Source organism: Phoxinus phoxinus, assembly GCF_949152265.1.
Source record: "Phoxinus phoxinus genome assembly, chromosome: 16".
NCBI classification, from domain to species: Eukaryota; Metazoa; Chordata; class Actinopteri; order Cypriniformes; family Leuciscidae; genus Phoxinus; species Phoxinus phoxinus.
This window is the reverse complement of record NC_136891.1, coordinates 29,905,773-29,923,962: the sequence shown is the minus strand read 5'-3', so window position 1 is coordinate 29,923,962 and position 18,190 is coordinate 29,905,773. Positions and strand designations below refer to the sequence as shown.

At 36.3% G+C, this 18,190-nt stretch overlaps 2 protein-coding genes across 3 annotated transcripts in view; both read left to right on the top strand.

Moving 5' to 3' along the window:
* Window positions 1-47: 47 nt before the first annotated feature.
* mrpl19 (mitochondrial ribosomal protein L19) lies at window positions 48-4,097 on the top strand. Its single transcript, XM_079584892.1, has 6 exons — window positions 48-200; window positions 418-535; window positions 1,160-1,278; window positions 1,368-1,502; window positions 2,602-2,783; window positions 2,908-4,097. Exons 1-6 carry the CDS (start codon window positions 125-127, stop codon window positions 3,127-3,129), a joined length of 852 nt encoding a protein of 283 aa, XP_079441018.1. The 5' UTR covers window positions 48-124; the 3' UTR covers window positions 3,130-4,097.
* Window positions 4,098-4,541: 444 nt separating this feature from the next.
* itsn2a (intersectin 2a) overlaps window positions 4,542-18,190 on the top strand; it is a 42,410-nt gene continuing 28,761 nt past the window's right edge. Inside the window, exon 1 of one of the 2 annotated variants that reach the window (XM_079584378.1) lies at window positions 4,542-4,715. The gene's annotated coding sequence lies outside the window, so the exon portion shown is untranslated. The remainder of the gene's footprint in view (window positions 4,716-18,190) is intronic. The other variant, XM_079584377.1, reaches the window with a different exon arrangement.

Below are 18,190 nucleotides of genomic sequence, written 5' to 3'. Positions count from 1 at the left end.
TAATAATATGTATAATAATTTTTCAGTTTTCATATCATCAGCCAGTCAGAGTAATCGTTGTTGATATTAGACAGCCAATCAGAATGCTTCTTGTAAACACTCCTCTGACTGTCAGAGGTCGAACATGGCGGCGTGCACAAGGAGGGCGAGTGAAACGATGGGCTTGCTACGAATTTTAAGAAATTTAACTCATAACGAACGTATGTTACTATGTTTTATATTCCCAATTACCAAGTCAATGTTAGATAATTAATAACAGAAGAGAGTACTAGAGAGACGATCATTAAAACCGTCATCTGCTCAAGTAAATAAATCTGCAGTAGTTTATAAGAGTTTACAGTAGTTTAATGAATTAAATAGATATTTCTGACTCCTAAAAATATTAGTACATATACACGATACATCTTTTGTTTCTAGGGCTTTTGTCGACGTCTGTGATGAGGCATGCTGCGGCGTCTGATGGACCTCCAAAATTCACCCCTCCGGCCAAACCTGTTATCATAGACAAAACACAGAAAGAAGCGTCTTTGCGACGGTATGTTAATTGTTGTTGTATAAGTGCAAATTATTATGTTTTGATTTACGGGATTTTTGTATACTAGGGTAGGCATGAACGTATTCGGTTCTACACCTATCAACTCATTTGCCATTTCTACACTCTTTTATTTTTCAAGTTTTTTGCTTTTGGATTTATTATCAAATTAATATTGTAACACATTTGAGCAATTTTATTGCACTGAGCTATTAAGTATAGCAAGAGTAGGAAAAGTCACAAGGTTTCATGCCATTTAGATGAATGTATTTTCTTAAAATAAATAAGCCCAGATTTTATAGTGGATGGGAAACTGTCTTGAATTGCTCCCACATCATATTATGTAAATTGTTTTTATGATAGAACAACTATACATCTAGATATCATATATAATTTAGTACACATCTAGATATCATATTCTATCAATAAATGTACACACACATTGTCCTCTGCCTTTGATGCTGCACTGCTATGGATTAAAGAACACGCTGAATAACACAGTCAAAAATACGGGGATGAGCTGAAGCCTGTCTCTGGTTTCATATAAGTTGAAAGATAATTTCTCCAATGATGCACTGTGCTACAGCAGGTTAAGCAGTGAGCTTTACATCTTAAATGTCTGTTTAGGTTTTTGAGTCCAGAGTTCATCCCTCCTCGCCAGCGCACAAACCCTGTGAAGTTTTCCGTAGAACGGAAAGACATGATACAGAGACGGAAAGTTCTCAACATTCCAGAGTTTTATGTTGGTAAGAAATGTTACGATGATGTGTGCTTGATATAATCTACAGATGAAAAACATCCCTCCTTTAAATATTCTCTCTACCCTTTCATGTAGGCAGCATTTTAGCTGTGTCCATGTCTGATCCTCACGCAAGCGGGAACCTGAATCGCTTCGTTGGAATCTGCACTCAGCGCTCTGGAAAAGGATTGGGTGCTACTTTCATACTGAGGAATGTGGTCGAGGGCCAGGGTAAAAAAACAACAACAATTCATTTTTCCACCCAACCACCATCAATGAACCTGTCATACTTCGTTTTAGTTTTGCTTCATTATCTGGTCTGTAGGGCTGCAAGAACTAATATGTATAATAGATAATGAAAGTTTGATTAATTCGTCAGAAAATATACACCTGTCACTGCATTTTACATACATAATTAAATAAAAAACATTTCTGTGGACAAAACGGATCTGAAAAATATCAGAGAACACAGATTGAGGTGCTAGGACCCAAGCTGTCCTTATCTCGAGAATGCTTTATAGTAAGCGCCACACACACACACCCACACACACACACACACACACACACACTATAGTTTAACACGGCTTGACAGATGCATGTGCTTTTTAAAGCGTTTAATACATGTTTTCCCCAGCACATAACTTTTTTTACGGGTGTAACTTAAATTCTGTGGTTATATTCTTATCTGTAAATGTTCGAAAGTCACACGAGTATTTACATTTTGCATAAAGGCTGGTCCTCCAGAAAGCGTGACTGTAAACAGAACGAACGCTGGTGCACACATGCAGGTCAAACAGAGACTGCTGTAGAAGTAGAATTCTGACTTTGCTATGCTAAATATGCATTTTGCTGGCCATTAAATGTTTAAAAATGCTACATTTAACTCAGGTAGTTGTATTTTTTTATGAGAGCAGTAAATGTAAAACGATTGTTGCAAAGGTGTATAAATGTAATATAATTACGATATCCAGAATGTGTTTAGTCTGTGCTTTTGCTTTAAGTTTGTAATGTAATGTTTATATTTTAACATCCTTTTTTTGCACATAATGTAGAGTATATAGCCTGCATATAATACATACCGTACATTCTTCAGTTTGCACACTGTTTGGAAGACAATGGGCTGGATGTAAATATAGCTTTTTAATCAGATTAATCAAAGATATAATCAACAGATTAATCGATTATCAAAAGAAGTGTTGGTTGCAGCCCTACCATTCTGATTTGTCCTGGTTTCATTTTAATCGTGGTATCCACTATATGTGGAATCAAATTCTTTTTGACGTCGAATTTTTTCATGAATTTCGTAGTAATAGGTTTTTATTTTCTGTAGGTGTGGAGATATGCTATGAGTTGTACAGTCCACGTATGCGTAATATTGAAGTGTTGAAGCTGGAGAAGAGACTGGATGACAATCTCATGTACTTGAGAGACGCTCTATCGGAGTACAGCACCTTCGACTTCAACATGCAACCTGTCCGCTTTGAGCTTACAGGAGATGTCTCCGTCAATCAGGTAAGACATTCCAGTAAAAGATATTCTCTTACCTGGAACATTCTGTAATGTTAAATTGTACACCTGCAGTGTTTAACCACCAGATTTCGAAGGTTTTACATCTGTTTCTCTCTTTCTCTTTTAGTTGAAAGTAAAAATGAAGCCAAAGCCTTGGTCTAAACGCTGGGAGCGTCCCAAGTTTAACATTCAGGGAATCCGCTTTGACCTATGTTTGACCCCAGAGATGATGGAGCATGCTCAGAAGTGGGGAGAACCGTGGAGAGAGTACGATATGCTGAAGGAGTATGACACATCCAGCCTGGAGAAGCAGATCTTCCAGGAGGTAGAGGAAAATCTCAGCAAATAAGCAGTGCATAGAGACCACCTCCAGCCTGGACAGATGATCTTTGTGATGGGAAATAAGGCTGAGGTGACAACTTAAGATGCTGAAAGGACTGGTTCTGGGGTGTCCCTCAAAATGGTTTCTTGAAATACATTTAGATGACTTGGGGAGGGAAAAAAACCATTGGAACTTTTCATCTGTCTATTTTAATGGAAATCATTTCTTTGCTATTTATCTTTTGTGCCAGCAGTCAGTGTGTGCGAATGCAGTTTGTATGCAGTGATCCTGCTGCCTCTGGCCAATAGAGGACAGCAGAGAACACTCAAATAAATGTAAAATGAGATCGGAATAAATAAAAAATCCTAATTCCATACTTAAATTAATGACATTGTGCAGAGTTGTTTCATGTAGTCTAATTGTGCATTTGCTCATAGTCTGAAAATAAGTTATAATAAATGATACGTTAAAATGTTTGGGGTAAGATTGCTTTTAAAAAACACTTATTCAGCATGGATGCATTCAACTGATCCGTTAAATTGAAAGAGAATACCTTTACAAAGTTCCTAAAGTTTTCGATTTCAAACAAATTCTGTTATTTTGGCCTTTCTATTTATCAAATAATAAAAATCTACAAAATATTAACAAATATTTTTAACATTGATAATAATAAGAAAGGTTTCTTGAGCACCAAATTGGCATATAAGAATGAATGCTCAAGGAGTGTGCGGCGGCTGAAAATTCAGCTTTGCCATCATAGGATTCAGATTCATATAAAAAATAGATAAAAATTAGAGCATAAGAGACTTCTTTGAAAAACATTTAAAATTCTCTCTGACCCCAAGCTTTTATGTATATGAAAAGAAAGTAAACTGGTAATTCATTCCTACATGGTATTCACCTAATGTTTATTGAGAAACTGAGACTTAAATTAGATTATATAAGTACACCTGCCTGTTAATATGATATTTATATTAAAATCTATGAAAGAGGACATAATTACTCATTTATTCTATATGGTTTTGGACATTTTTATTATTCCACAGCCTAACTAAAACCAGGTCCGGGAGACGAGCAGACTAATATAGGCTGGCTGGGTTAGTATGTTTTTCAGCTAGGTGTTTTAATGTAAAATTCAGTCTTTGAAAAACACCTGCTCAATGAACCTCGCAACTGTCCACATCCAACAAGGTGTTCATACCAGTGACGACTTCTAATGTCCAGGCGTGGTATTTCAATTCAAATGATCTGCTAGATATGCATAATCCACAGCGTGAACTTGTCCCATTATTTTAGAGACATGGTATTTTGTCCGAGCTCATCCGGAGCCGCTCGCGCTAATCCTCGCGCACATCTGTGCAAGATGTAGAGCGAGCGCGCGAAGCTCCGCCCATCCTGCTGTTGTGAGTGACGTCAGCCCTATCACTTGTGGATAGTGAACCGACGCCGCAGTCAGTCAGCGATCTGCAGTGAGCACTGAGCAGGTACAGCCGATCCGTCACCTGGACACCAAAACCACATCTCGCCCGTTATCCAAGGAGATTTCCGGTTACCCTGGCGCTGTTTTTATGAAATCCAAAATAACAGTGTCTTTCTCTTTCGCGATATGCACGGTAAGCATTTATATTCTGAGGTTCCCTGTAGGTTACTCTATTGTGATGCTTGCAATAAGGTTGTCGTCTATCGTTAATGTTTAAAAATAGCTTTTCAATATATTTTATGATTAATGAGCAAATTTTAAAAGCTTAATCATTTTATCTATGTGGAAAAAGCGCAGTTTCAGAACAAAAGCCCGTAACGTGTTGGAGAAAGAGCGGAATCGCTGCCATTGATTTTAATCACATAACGGACAAACTTGTTGTGCAGGTTGTGAACTTGTACAGCAACTAAATCCGTTTTAAACTGCATAATTATCTGAAACATAAGAACTGGATCATTGTAATTGTTTCCCAGCGGGCCGCTGAAAGTGTCGTCAGAGATGCAACACACCTGTCCCATATGCACCTGCCTCCAGGATACCTGTGTAGATCTACAGTGACCCTCATCATCCAGCCTCGGTGCATATAGGAAATGCACTTGTTTTGATAACCGCTGGCTCACTCGTGTACTCAATTAACGTATTTTAGTTCTTGTTATAGGGATGAGGCTACCAAGTAATTTTTATTCAGGATTAAATTTACATTGCTTAGGCCTACTTATGCTTGGCACATGTTATGAAGTTGGTTTGGAATGGTATTAAAATTTTATAAAATGTATTATTGTTTAGTATTAAAAATAGTATTGTAATAGCTAGTGCTGCGCAACAAACATATTTTTTTGATGATTTATACATTTTTACTCATTTAATTGTTAATGATAAAGTTAGCCATTTCCACAATCTTTTAAAATTCCTTTAACTTTTTTTAAAAATAATTTAGCGTTTTATTTATTTTATGCATGCTTTTTAACTATTTTTGTCTCATCCAGATATTCAGGACTAGCTTGGTTCTAAAATTAAGAATCAGTGAAAAGTCAACATGGTTTGCCCCTTAATATGAATAATGGATGGATTGCCTTTATTACTTATTATATGTTTGTTTCTGCATGTATTTAGAGTTCAATGTTTGTGTTCAATGTTAATTATTCTTATAGGCTACATACCCCAGCCAACCCTGAAACCAATGTGCCAAACACCCTCACCCCACTCTCACTTTACATAAATGATGTCAAGCAGGCTTGACTACTGCTATAATAAATTACAGGCTTCAGAATCTTGAACTCAAACTATTCAAATTATAACTCCATGATTGAATTTATGTATTTCACTAAAACATTTTTAGCTGATTAATTTTTTGTTTTGACAGAAAAAAAAACAAAAAAACATGACATCCTTTGACCTTTTAATATCCTGATAATACCAATGATTTTAGGGCAACATTTTAAAATAAGGTCCCATTATAGTTAACATTAGTTAATGCATTAACTAACAATGAACAATATATTACTAGTTATCTCAGGTCCATTAAATATTAACAGATATACTTTTTATTTTAAGGTATTAGTAAATGTTGAAATGAACATTAAGATTAATACATGCTAGAAATATTTGTCTTCGTTAGTTCATGTTAACAATCTAATTTTTGGATTAAGAGGGCAAACCCAACTTTGTTACACCTTATGACCCACAAAACAATCATGTACCAACCAACACTGGTTTCATCATGTTGTTCATATTACTCAGAACTTACTCATAAAATGACACTGTAACATGAACACTGTAATGTGAAGCGTGACCCAGGCTATTTCCTTTGAAGTTTTTTAGATTCACAGACTGTTGTAGAAGTAGGTTATGTAGTGTTTGCCAACTCCCATATATTCTCATAACTCTCTTCCTCCAAGGCTAACGCTGTTAATCAAAGTGCAGAGGCTACAATCTGTTTCGGTTCTTGCATCTTCTCAGTATATGTGGGGCATGGGCCAGTTGCAGTAGTAAATAACCTGTGTGATGAACGGATGAGTCTGGTCAGGAGAAATATGCTGAGCATCATCTCTTTTTTTCTTGAAATGGCAACATTAAAGATTGGCAGTTGTGAATTGCGAATGTCTTTGCAAGATTTAAATCCTTTGCTATTCATAATTGTTCAATCATTACACGCATATAGAGGCAAGGTCTTTATCTAAAGAATCGGTGCAGATGACATAATTTCCTGGAGGTAATATCCATGTATACAAGATGGAGTGTGTTGCTGTACACTACCATTTAGGGTCAGCAAGATTTTTGTTTGTTATTTGAAATAAATTAATATAGCCTACTTCTATTCAGCAAGGAATCTTTCTATTCATCAAAAAAATCCTGATAAAAATAAATAAAAATATATCATTGTTTCCACAAACAACTGTTTTCAACATAGATAATAATAATAAGAAATTCTTCTTTAGCAGCAACTCAGAATATTATAATAATTTCTGAAGGATTATATGACACTGAAGACTGGAGTAATGATTCTGAACATTTTGCATTCACATGGCTATAAATTACATTATAAAATATATTCAGGTAGAAAGCAGTTACTTTTTGACGAGTTTACAGTAGGCGATTTTTGATCAATTAAACGAAGCCTTCATGAGTATAAAATAATTATTTTCAAAAACATTAAAATAACTTGCTGACCCCAAATGTTTGAATGGTTATGTATACTAGTGTGTTAGTATCCTATACATACAGTTGTAATCAAAATGATTAAACTCTCATTGCAAATCAGGTTTATTGGCAAAATGTACACACTTTTAGCTGTTTGCAATGAACAAATTAAACTAAATAAATTGGAATAGCTTAACACAACAAATGTTTCAAGTGGTTTCCCCAAATTCAACTGAAAATGCAACTGTTAATGACTTCTGCAGTCTCAAAATTATTCAACCCCCTGAATAGAATACCTCCGAACAGCACAAATCTGTAAAAAAGGTGTTGTCTTAAGCACACCTGATGCAACTAATCAAGGGCTTCATTAGTTGCACCAGGTGTGCTTGGGCTTGAACACATGAAATATCTGAACTGGCTAGGTTTGTTGAGTTTCACGTTTGACTGCATGTTAGAAATATGGCTAAGTCATATAAGTCAAATTGATATAAGTCAAAAGAATAGTCTAACAAGAGAAGATATCATCACCCTTCACAAACAAGGAACAGCATACAATAAGATAGTGAAGGCACTAAATGTTCCAGAGACACTGTTTGAAGCATGGTTCGAAAGTTCAAAGTTAAAGGAACTGTGGTTGCTTTACCTGGAGAGGGCAGAAAAAGAAAGCTATCAACGGCTGCAACCAGATTTCTGTTGCAAAAGACTTGCAGCAAGACTTGGGCCCCGTTTACACGATGGGAAAACGCAGATATTTCTCTGCGTTTTGGCCTGTCATTTACACGAAAACGCCGTTTTTATCCCAGAAAACGATTATTTCTAAAAACTCCGGCCAAAGTGGAGATTTATGAAAACGCCGGTTATATGTTGTCGTGTCAACTGGGAGAAACAGGGTTTTAGGTTCTCTCTTGTCGATTCTGAGGATTCTGATTGGCTTGCATGGCTTTATCCTTCTCCCTACACTGCCACCCATAGGTTTGGCATAATTATAAAGGCGCTCGACGGCGTATTTATGCGGGTTGTGTGCACAATGTTATTATTGAAAACGGAGGGGGGGAAATATTCGTTTCTCTAAATACCCGGCTATGTGTAAATGTGGCCTTGGTGGTCTTCTACATTGAAATATCATGAAATCCTAGGAGAAAACATCATGCCATCAGTGAAGAAGCTGAAGCTTGGGCATCATTGGACCTTCCAACATGACAATGATCCCAAGCTTACCTCAATTTCCACCAACAGATTTGGTTGCAGAAGAAGTTCTGGAAGACTACTGTGGCCATTACAGTCACCAGACTTGAACCCCATAGAAAATCTCTGGTGGGATTTGAAGAAAGCGGTTCCAGCACGCAAACCCAAGAATATTACTGAACTGCAGGCCATTGCTCATGAGGAATGGGATAAGATTCCTCAGAAACGCTGCCAGAAGCTGGTGTCTGGTTATACATCTCGTTTGCAGGAGGTCATGACAACAAAGGGGTGTTCTACTAAGTACAAAAGATGCTTGCTGTGCAGAGGTTGAATAATTTTGAGACTGCAGAAGTCATTAAAAGTTGCATTTTCAGTTGCAACTTAAAAATTTTGGTAAACCACTTAAAACATTTGTTGTGTTGAGCTATTTCAATTACTTTAGTTTGATTTGTTCATTGCAAACAGCTAAAAGTCTGTAAATGTTGCAATAAACCTGATTTCCAATGGGGTTTAATATTGATTACAACTGTATATACAGTAGGCCTATATATATATATATTATATAGTATGAATTTTGAATTGCTTGACTTGATAATGATTAGACATCAACTCTGAGAGATGTAATTTGTGGACAGAGTGAAATGCATAGAAACTGCCTAATAGAAAGTATTAGTAATGAGAAAGGATCTTTCTCGTTGCCTAAAGTGTATGGTTGAGATGCTTTCTGTTTGATATCTGGTTCACTACATTTTGCACCATGTTCTGTGTGAGTACTGGTGTGTGTGTGCGTATATTTCCCAGTGGGAACAGGGTGGAGTGCCCCAGAAATATGCCTTATATGTCACACACACAGAGAGAATCGCTTCCTACTAGAGGATGTTGACTGCCCTAAATACCAATAGTAGTGTGTGTGTGTGTGTGTGAGAGAGAGAGTTTACCAGAGAGATGCAAAGAGGAGAGAAAGGGAGGCTGAAAATGAAATGGTGTGTGTGACTATGTTTCCTCAAAACACTGTTTAATATAATCAAATCTGTGAGAGTTCAATTCTCTTGCTGCATGTGCGTCATTCAGTACACAACAATATTGTACTGTGAATATCAATGGAGTTACCGAGTTACAAAAAACTGCTGTTCCTGTTTACCTAATGTAAAAAGGCAGAGAAAAGTTTCTCTAAGCTAAACTTCTCTGATGAGATCTGAAAAGAGATTCTATATGGAATAAGAATGATAGACGTGCCTCTGAACTTAATGAAAGACGTTGGCAAGTTTGGATGGTGGACCTGAGTGAAACGAAGTGCAGTAGAGAAGACAAGCGGCTCCTTGAACGTGCACTTTAAAGAACGTGGCCCCTGCCTTCTGTGTCACTGTTTATACAGACAAAAATGCTGTGAACTATAAACACTTGCTTGTGTTGGTAAAAAAGGTGTTATAAAGATCTGGTGCTGCAGTTCTCCCTGTATTACGATTCATAAAAAAAGTTGTGTACAGAAGTGCACTTGTAGACTTGCGTCTCTCGTGTTTAACCAAAGTCCCTTTAAGTCCTTTAATTTCAACTGGCATCCATCTTAGTAACACTATTCGGCAGCTATTTTCTATGCAGATAATGGAGAATTTAAGAACAAAACTATGAGAATTAGCATTTTTTACGTGTACAAGAAAAATGTGCCTCTACAAAACTCCAAAAACATCATGACAAATTACTGCAGATTCCAGAAGAAAAGTCAACCACTTTTTCTTACCTTTAGCTTCTGCAGGTATGATTCAAGTCTAAATGATTTTCTGTGTTAATCGACAACACCATTTGTTTTTAACTCTCAATATTGCATTTTACTTTTAATTTGTAGTGGCGTTTTAGTGTTCACGTTCACCTCTGCAGCATCATTCAGTACGACTCTCTGAATGGCTAGTGTGGTCTCTGCTGGCATGTTTCGTATGCTTGTTTCCTGTGTGGACAGAGGAGCCCTTATTCCCCTTCCCTGCACAAAGCATGCTGGGTAGCGCACTCAGAACAGACATGTGCTGTGTGAGGAGAGTGACATGTTGAATGCTGATTCGCTAGTGCTGCAGGTGCCCATCACTAATAGTTCAAAGGGCATTTGTATGTGACTGTGTGAGACAAAGTAAAAGATTGATAGGGATGGGACAGCAGAGGAAGGCAGAATGATAGAGAGAGCAAGGTTTTCACAAGAACTCACACTGGTTGAATTTAGCCTCACCTGTTGTTTTTTATGTGAGTGTTCTTATGGGAGGTTTTGACGGAAGGATTTTGGGTGGGATGGCATGTTACTGTGCTTGTGTGTTTAAAGGAGAGCTTGTATATCATGTTCCATGGCTTGAAGGCTCAGACTCTGTTTGGAGATGTAACGCCAAGTCTTGGCTTACACATACACAAACACATTCACACTACATGCATAATGGTGTTATTGTCTGTATTGACACAAATGAGGAAGCATTAGATAACAAATGACAATTAAATGCATTCTTGTACCCCGTGGACAGCCCCAGTAAGACTCAATACTCACTTCAATACTGTAGAGAACAAAGAAAAGTTCATTTTAACTTAATTTTATACTGTCTAATTTAGCATGTTTTAAGACATTATTGAACTTCAAACAATCAATACTGTGGGTGAAAAACAGGCTCAACAACTAGTTTTGTTGTCTGAATTGGCCAAGATATGATAGGAAAAAAGGAAATATAATGGTGCATATAAAATACTAAATATTTATATATTACACTCGTAAATATTTATATATTACACAAATGACACTTGTATATATATATATATAAAACATTTTTACAGCAATTTTTATATCAGAGTTTTTTGTCTTTTTATATCAGTTTTAAATCACAACTATATTATTCATTATTAATTATACATATTTTATAATAATAATCAAATTTCAGTTATGTACATTTAGTTTTAACATCCCAAGGTATCATTCGCATTTCATCAGTTCTTCCTAATCCATAACCTTGGTGGTGCTGGTGCCATGCATGCTCTACTTTTTGAGCTGTAGGAATATTTTCTTCTTCTTCTTCCTTTACTGCATGTCTCTCTGTCTGTCTTTATAGTGATCAGTTTGTGTATCTGTGCAGCCTGAATGCCATGTAATGTTTTCTCACAGCCTCGGGGAGACATATTTGTGTGGGTGTAAATGTTGCAACTGCCCATCTTAAATTTACTGCTCAAAAATGTGAGACTCACAGTGACTTTTACTCCAGTCAGAGAAAATTGCATTGGTCAATGTGGCGATTCACTTCAAATTATCCTTCTGTGTGTATGGAATTCAAGAGTCACTCCCAAAATTGCAATGATTGCAATATTTTGTTGTTTTTGACCAGTTTTGAACAAAGTAGTGACCAGAGCCTGGCCCATTTTTAGTACAACTGCTGTCAAGAAAGGCATGAAACATGTGGTGACATTTGATTGAACCTTATTGTTTAGGAGTGAGTGCGGGTATAGAGTGCGTGCGGTTGTCACTTACAGAATGGGATTAAGCATTCAGAAGAAGAGTGACAGTGTATTTAGCTGCAGTGTGTACGTGGTCAGAGAAAGCGAGAACAAAAGTGTATGTTTTAGAGTTACTCTAATGGGATCTGCAAGCCGTGCTGTAAGATCACTGATGTACGAAGAAGTCCTTTCTCTCTTGCACCATCTCTGCTGCATTTGACAGAGAGAAACACAATTTAATATTCAATCTAGTTCAGTCTACAGGAGTAAATTGAAATTGAAAATGGAATTTAGAGAGCAGTTTTTAATAAGCAATTCATCCTAGGTCCATTACACCTCTGAACCTCTCATCCACATCCCAAGCCTCTCTAGAGTACAAGTTGTTCTACAAATCCTCCTTATGAAGCGGCAGATATGGTGAACAATGTGACTAAATAGACAACATTTGGTTGTCTGTGTGGCTTTATGCAAATGATGTGGTGGATTAGGCTATATAAAGCTGATTTAGAAATGAATCAGAATTTGCCCCCTGTTCAACTAATGACATGCAAATGTCAGGTGTTTGCTATGTGCATATATATGAGCTAAGAATTCTATGATTGTGCGAGAATAAAATGGGTTTTTGATTCTTTGACCTTTAGTTTCATGCTTTGTGTCTGGATGGTTTTTGTATATTTGACAGAAAAAAAGTTGAATGGTCACTTTAGATTTAAACATCATGTTCACAATGGAATATACTCTCTCTAATACATTACATGCTTTTTTTCTGCAAATTTTACCCACTGGTTGGCATTTTAAATGAAATGAAAACGGTTTTTGATCAATTTCTCTGGTTTCATAAAGATATTTAACTTGAATGGAAAACGGGAATAGTTATATTTAGAGCCAGAATGAACTAATTGGGGTTCAATTGAATAGGAAAAATGTTTGTTTGAGTACAGAGGGATGCAAAAGTGGTTTGTATACTGTAGATGTGTGTGTGTGTGTGTGTGTGTGTGTGTATGTTTGTTTTCAAGGATTGAGATCCACTTGAAATCCACTATACAGGTGAAACTCGAAAAATTTTAATATTGTGCAAAAGTTCATTTATTTTAGTAATTCAACTTAAAATGTGAAACTAATATATTATATAGACCCATTACATGCAAAGTGAGATATTTCAAGCCTTTATTTGTTATAATTTTGATTATTATTGCTTACAGCTTATGAAAACCCCAAATTCAAAAAGGTTTTCATAGCTGTAAGCCATAATCATCAAAATTAACAAATAAAGGCTTGAAATATCTCACGTCGCATGCAATGAGTCTAGGCCTATATAATATATTAGTTTCACCTTTTAAGTTGAATTACTGAAATAAATGAACTTTTGCACGATATTCAAATTTTTCGAGTTTCACCTGTATATATAATATATATATATTTAAAGCAGATATATAGTGAGGTGTTTGGACAAAAGGTAAAATATGAAAAGCAAAGTAAAAGATTGAAGTGCATTCTTATAAGGTAAAAACAATCAAAGCCTGAAGAGGTTTTTAGTTTCAGTGTGTGTGAATGTGTGAGAATCCAGTCCAAACCACAGATCCTGTCTTCCTCAACTTTCAGCTCTTTAATCTACACATCAGTCTATTAACCCTCCATTTATTGATCCGTAATGGACTCTTTATTCGCACACAGATTAGTAGAGGACGAGAACCCTGGATCTCATCTTCACTCTCATTATCTGCAATTCTCCTCTCTTCTCTCTTAATCGTCAAAAAACATTATGCTTCCATATGTTACACCATCTCTAGATTGTCTACAATTTGCATATAAGCAGAAGAGAGGTACTGATGATGCAGTGGCCTGTCTCTTACATTGTCTACTTCAACACCCATCTCTGGGAATTATGCCAGACTTCTCTTTATAGTTCCGCTTTTAACTCGATTCAGCGTCAGAAACTACAGAGTATGCAAGTCCCATCATCTATAATATATTGGATCCATAATTTTCTTTCTAATAGACCCCAAGTGGTTAAAGGGGACAGTGCATTATCACCAACCATTGGCCTTAATACTGGCGCCCCTCAGGGGTGCGTACTCAGCCCATTCCTTTTTATTCTCTACTTCACAAATGACTGTTAGAGTCCATTTACAACTACTCATTACTTTAAATATGCAGATGATACAGCCATTCTTGCTCTGCTTAATAAGGACAATGACTCTTTCTTGGACTATCAACGTTCTACAGCACATTTTGGTACGTGGTGTGAGGCTAACTTTCTGTAGACTTACCTGAAAAACATAGGCTAAAGCAATGTTTATTTCATATTTGTTCTATTGTATTTTTCTATGCTTGTAATTAGTTTATTATTTTCTATGCAGATTCACTTAATTCTTTCCAGATAGTTATTCATGTAGTGAAGTGTTTTCATAACGCAATATATATTGTAGAAAACAAAATATTACGTCAGGTTTTTTTTCTAGTATCTAATTCCTAACTCAACCTAAACTGCTGAGTCTTTAGCCATTTTCAATAAACGGCTGAAACGCATCTTTTCACCAACACTTGACCCATTAATTTCAACACTATTCTATACATCTATCATCTTTTTCTTTTTTTTCTTTTTTTGTACAAAAATTGGTACGTGTACTGTGCTAGACTAAAGTGGGACTAGTCACAGCACTTGCATATTGTTAACCTATTGTTGGCTTGATTGCTTCTATTCCTCTCATTTGTAAGTAGCTTTGGATAAAAGCGTCTGCTAAATGATTAAATGTAAATATCTGATCCCCTCATTGTACACTGTAATGATACTGTTAACCTCTGTAGTCTGCAGAAATGAATGATACTGTGCTGTTCATAAATCATATGAGCGAGATGTATCGCTCTAAGCACATAAGCCTCAGTATTCCTTAATGCAAAACTGATGATGCCTCTCTCCTTTAGGATTCTAAATTAGATGGGACAATGAAGTTTAGACAAACTAATGGGAGAGGAGAGAGGGAAACATGATTTGACAATGACCTCGAGCAGGGACTTGAACTCGGATCACTTGTTATTAAGGCAGTAAGAGAGTGAGAATTGAGAAAAATGAGCAGAATTGGTGTTTTGCACTGTTCTATTTTGCCTTGTTTATTCAGTCGGTTGACACTTTGACTCAAGTAACTTGCTGTTATTGCATTGCAGCATGCTGTTGAAGAGGTAGAAATATACTATTGTACAGTAACAGTGTGAAATCATGAGCTATCTAAAAAGTAGTCAAAGCTCTGACTCCTGGGAGGCATAAAAGCAGCACAACACATATACAATGCAATAATGCAGTGCTATTTTGTAAGTGTGGACTGGCTAAGCTGTTTGTGGCATTGTAAGTTATGATTATTGTACCAAAGCATTATTAAACGCAAACGTGTTCCTGATGTGAAAGCGAAGCGCTTGTTGCAGAGTAAACTTTAGCTTTGACAACCTTTCTAACCATCAGGGTTATTAAAGTAAATGTAAAGTTTACACTACAAGGTATAGGAATGAGAATTGATTGCACAATTCGGGCCTGTAAACCTTTTCATTCAGTAGATGTATGAATGTTTTAAGTTGACTAATTTCTATTAAAATGTATAGAAAAAGTAAGTTCCGCTGTTGTGCTGAATTCTGACCCCTGCCAGATTATTACCCACCTGAGTCCCCAAGTATAGGGGTGGGGGTTGAGTTAGTAGAAGGCAACCAGGTAGCAGCCTCAACTCAATTTGGCGGGGAGTTAAAATTCTGCACAACACTGGTCCTCAAATTTGTTTGGCTCAAGGAGTAATCTGAGCTTTAGCAAGCTGGACACCAGAAGTGAGTATTTGTGGTGCATAGCATGTTCTCAACCAAACGATAATCAGATTTTTACTGTCTTAAATGCAGCAGACAGATCTAAACGCATTAAAGCAAATGAGCAGGAGGAGGTTCGTGCACTACTGAGTCACAGGCAGGAAAGTCTAATTAGTAGATTCAAACACTCCTAATACTGCTGGAATATTTGCTGACAGCTAATGTGCAGAGAGGTGCTGATTTGTATACTAATGCACTGTAGCATAACGGTGCGGTTACTGAAAGATGTAATGTTTTGTCTCTCACTTCTGAGGATAATAACCAAACCGCACCACTACTGCCTCCCCCGTACCAGCAGCTCGGTTGACACACTGCCAAACCATTTGAAAACATTTAATTTCCATTTAATAATGAAAGATAAATAAGTCATAGAATTCGGACTTGTATGTAAAAATGGCTCTAAAGTAATGTTAAACCGCTTAAATGTGTTTCTGATGTGACTGTTTTTTTAATTTGGGAATACCATAAAAGAATGTTGTTATTAGGGGTGTGTGAGGATATACTTAGCTATATCAAGCTATATCGAGAAATACTTAGCTCTATAGACGAAATAATACACTTATGATCTTTCACTTATGATTTAACTAATCTAGGGCTGCCACTATAGCGATTATTTTGGTAATCTGGAGATCCCCTGTGGTGAAAATCAAGTTTTTAATGTTGTTTATGTCTATGTGGTGTTTTTAATGAGCTTTCAGACAAACCCATAAGTCAGTACCATTTTCTCCTTAAAACGCTGTTTGATATCGCCGGTGCTTCTTACGTCACATTATGCATTATATAACTGCATTATACATGTCATTTTACAAATCAGTGCTTGTAACCAATCACGTCAACGTGTGGACATGCTTTAGCTTATCATTAACTGTTGTGATGCAGGGGAGTCTCAAGAGAAGCCAGGTTATAGGCCTACCAGTATATTTTTCAGTTTATATGAAAAAATCAGGTACATTTAGCAATATAGGTGAATTATGTGTAGCCTATGATGTATATTATGATGAACTATATGCCTTTCTCCACTGAGTGTGAGCTGGTGGGAGTGAGTGGAGGCGGGGCTAATTTGCATATCCATGGATCTGTGTATACTAAATAAAGCAAGGGTGGAGAGTTACATTCAAGCTATTTTAAGGCATGAATGATTAAATGTTGACAGGAAAAAACATTTAAATATGTCATTTTGGTGATCAAATATGAGTTTAAGGGATACAATTATTGGCTACAGGGGGACTTTAAGGTTTTAAAATTGTTTTCCTATAATGTGCAGCCTTAGAAAACGATAATGCAGTTCATCGATTCTCGTATGTAGAATGAGCCACTTAAAATAAATAAATCAAACGCTCAAATATAATCAAGAAATCGTGCCAGACCTATAATAATGATCTTGTAATGAATGTCAGTTCAGTTCCAATTTCTGGAATCCTCATATGCAGTTAAAGACAGAACAATATAATGCAAGCCCTGTAAAAAGTTTTGCCACAAACTCAACTCAGTCATGCTGATTTCACCTTGACAAACAATACCGTCATGATTTAATATCGCGATATCTCATGGCTTATACAATTTCACAGTGGGCTTGGCTTCCCTCTGCTCTATTGTAAATAAATATTAGCTGAAGTCCCTGACTAAAATACATCTCATCTTATTTTAGTGTTTGGACACATGAAACTTTCTCACACTGGTGACAGTTTAACTAGGAAGAATCTATGTCTATCCACGTTCAGCGGGTATACAGTTCAGCTTAGGCAAAATAAAAAGATTGAATGTAGTACATGCAATATAGGTCATGATATGATTTAAGCTACATTCATGCAGCCAGTGTTTGGCATTGACTGTTATGGCTGTTTGGGGTCAGTATGATTTTTTTGATGTTATGTCATGTTAATTTTTTTTTTTTACAATTCAAATAAACGCTGTTCTTTTGAACTTTCTGTTTATCAAAGCATCCTGAAAAGAATGTATCGTGTGAAACTGAAGACTGGAGTAATGGCTGCTGAAAATTCAGCTTTGATATCACAAGAATACATTTAAAATATGTGCTATTAAAATAGAAAACGTTCAAAAACATTTAAAAAATCTTACCGACCCCACACTTTTTAATGGTATTTATTGCTAATATCAAGACATTGTATTGTGTCAGTTAGGATTAATTACTACATCTAAATTGTTTGGCATTTTCACACTCCTGCAGCTTTTATCCTTTCAGATCTCTCAAAATGTTCCAGTTCAGGATTTATTCATATTTTTTTATATCCCTATATAATCCGTCTCACTCTCTCATACACAACATACCTATTTTTGCCTCTTTTTACAATCCAGAAGACTTTGAAAGCCCTAACATTAGTGAATGATTAACAAAAAATAATCCACAAAACACACAGATTGCTGTTCTAATCTATACAGCCCAAACCAACAAATTTTGGTTATAAAACATGGTTGTCGCTCGGTAACCAGATGTAGAAACAGTGCCATATTTAACACTCTGAA

Excerpts from the sequence above, each read along its gene's own strand:
- mrpl19 (XM_079584892.1), top strand. The coding sequence starts at position 125 with ATGGCGGCGTGCACAAGGAGGGCGAGTGAAACGATGGGCTTGCTACGA. Across the intron at positions 536-1,159 it reads AAAGAAGCGTCTTTGCGACG|GTTTTTGAGTCCAGAGTTCA; the intron begins GTATGTTAATTG and ends ATGTCTGTTTAG. Across the intron at positions 2,784-2,907 it reads GAGATGTCTCCGTCAATCAG|TTGAAAGTAAAAATGAAGCC; the intron begins GTAAGACATTCC and ends TTTCTCTTTTAG.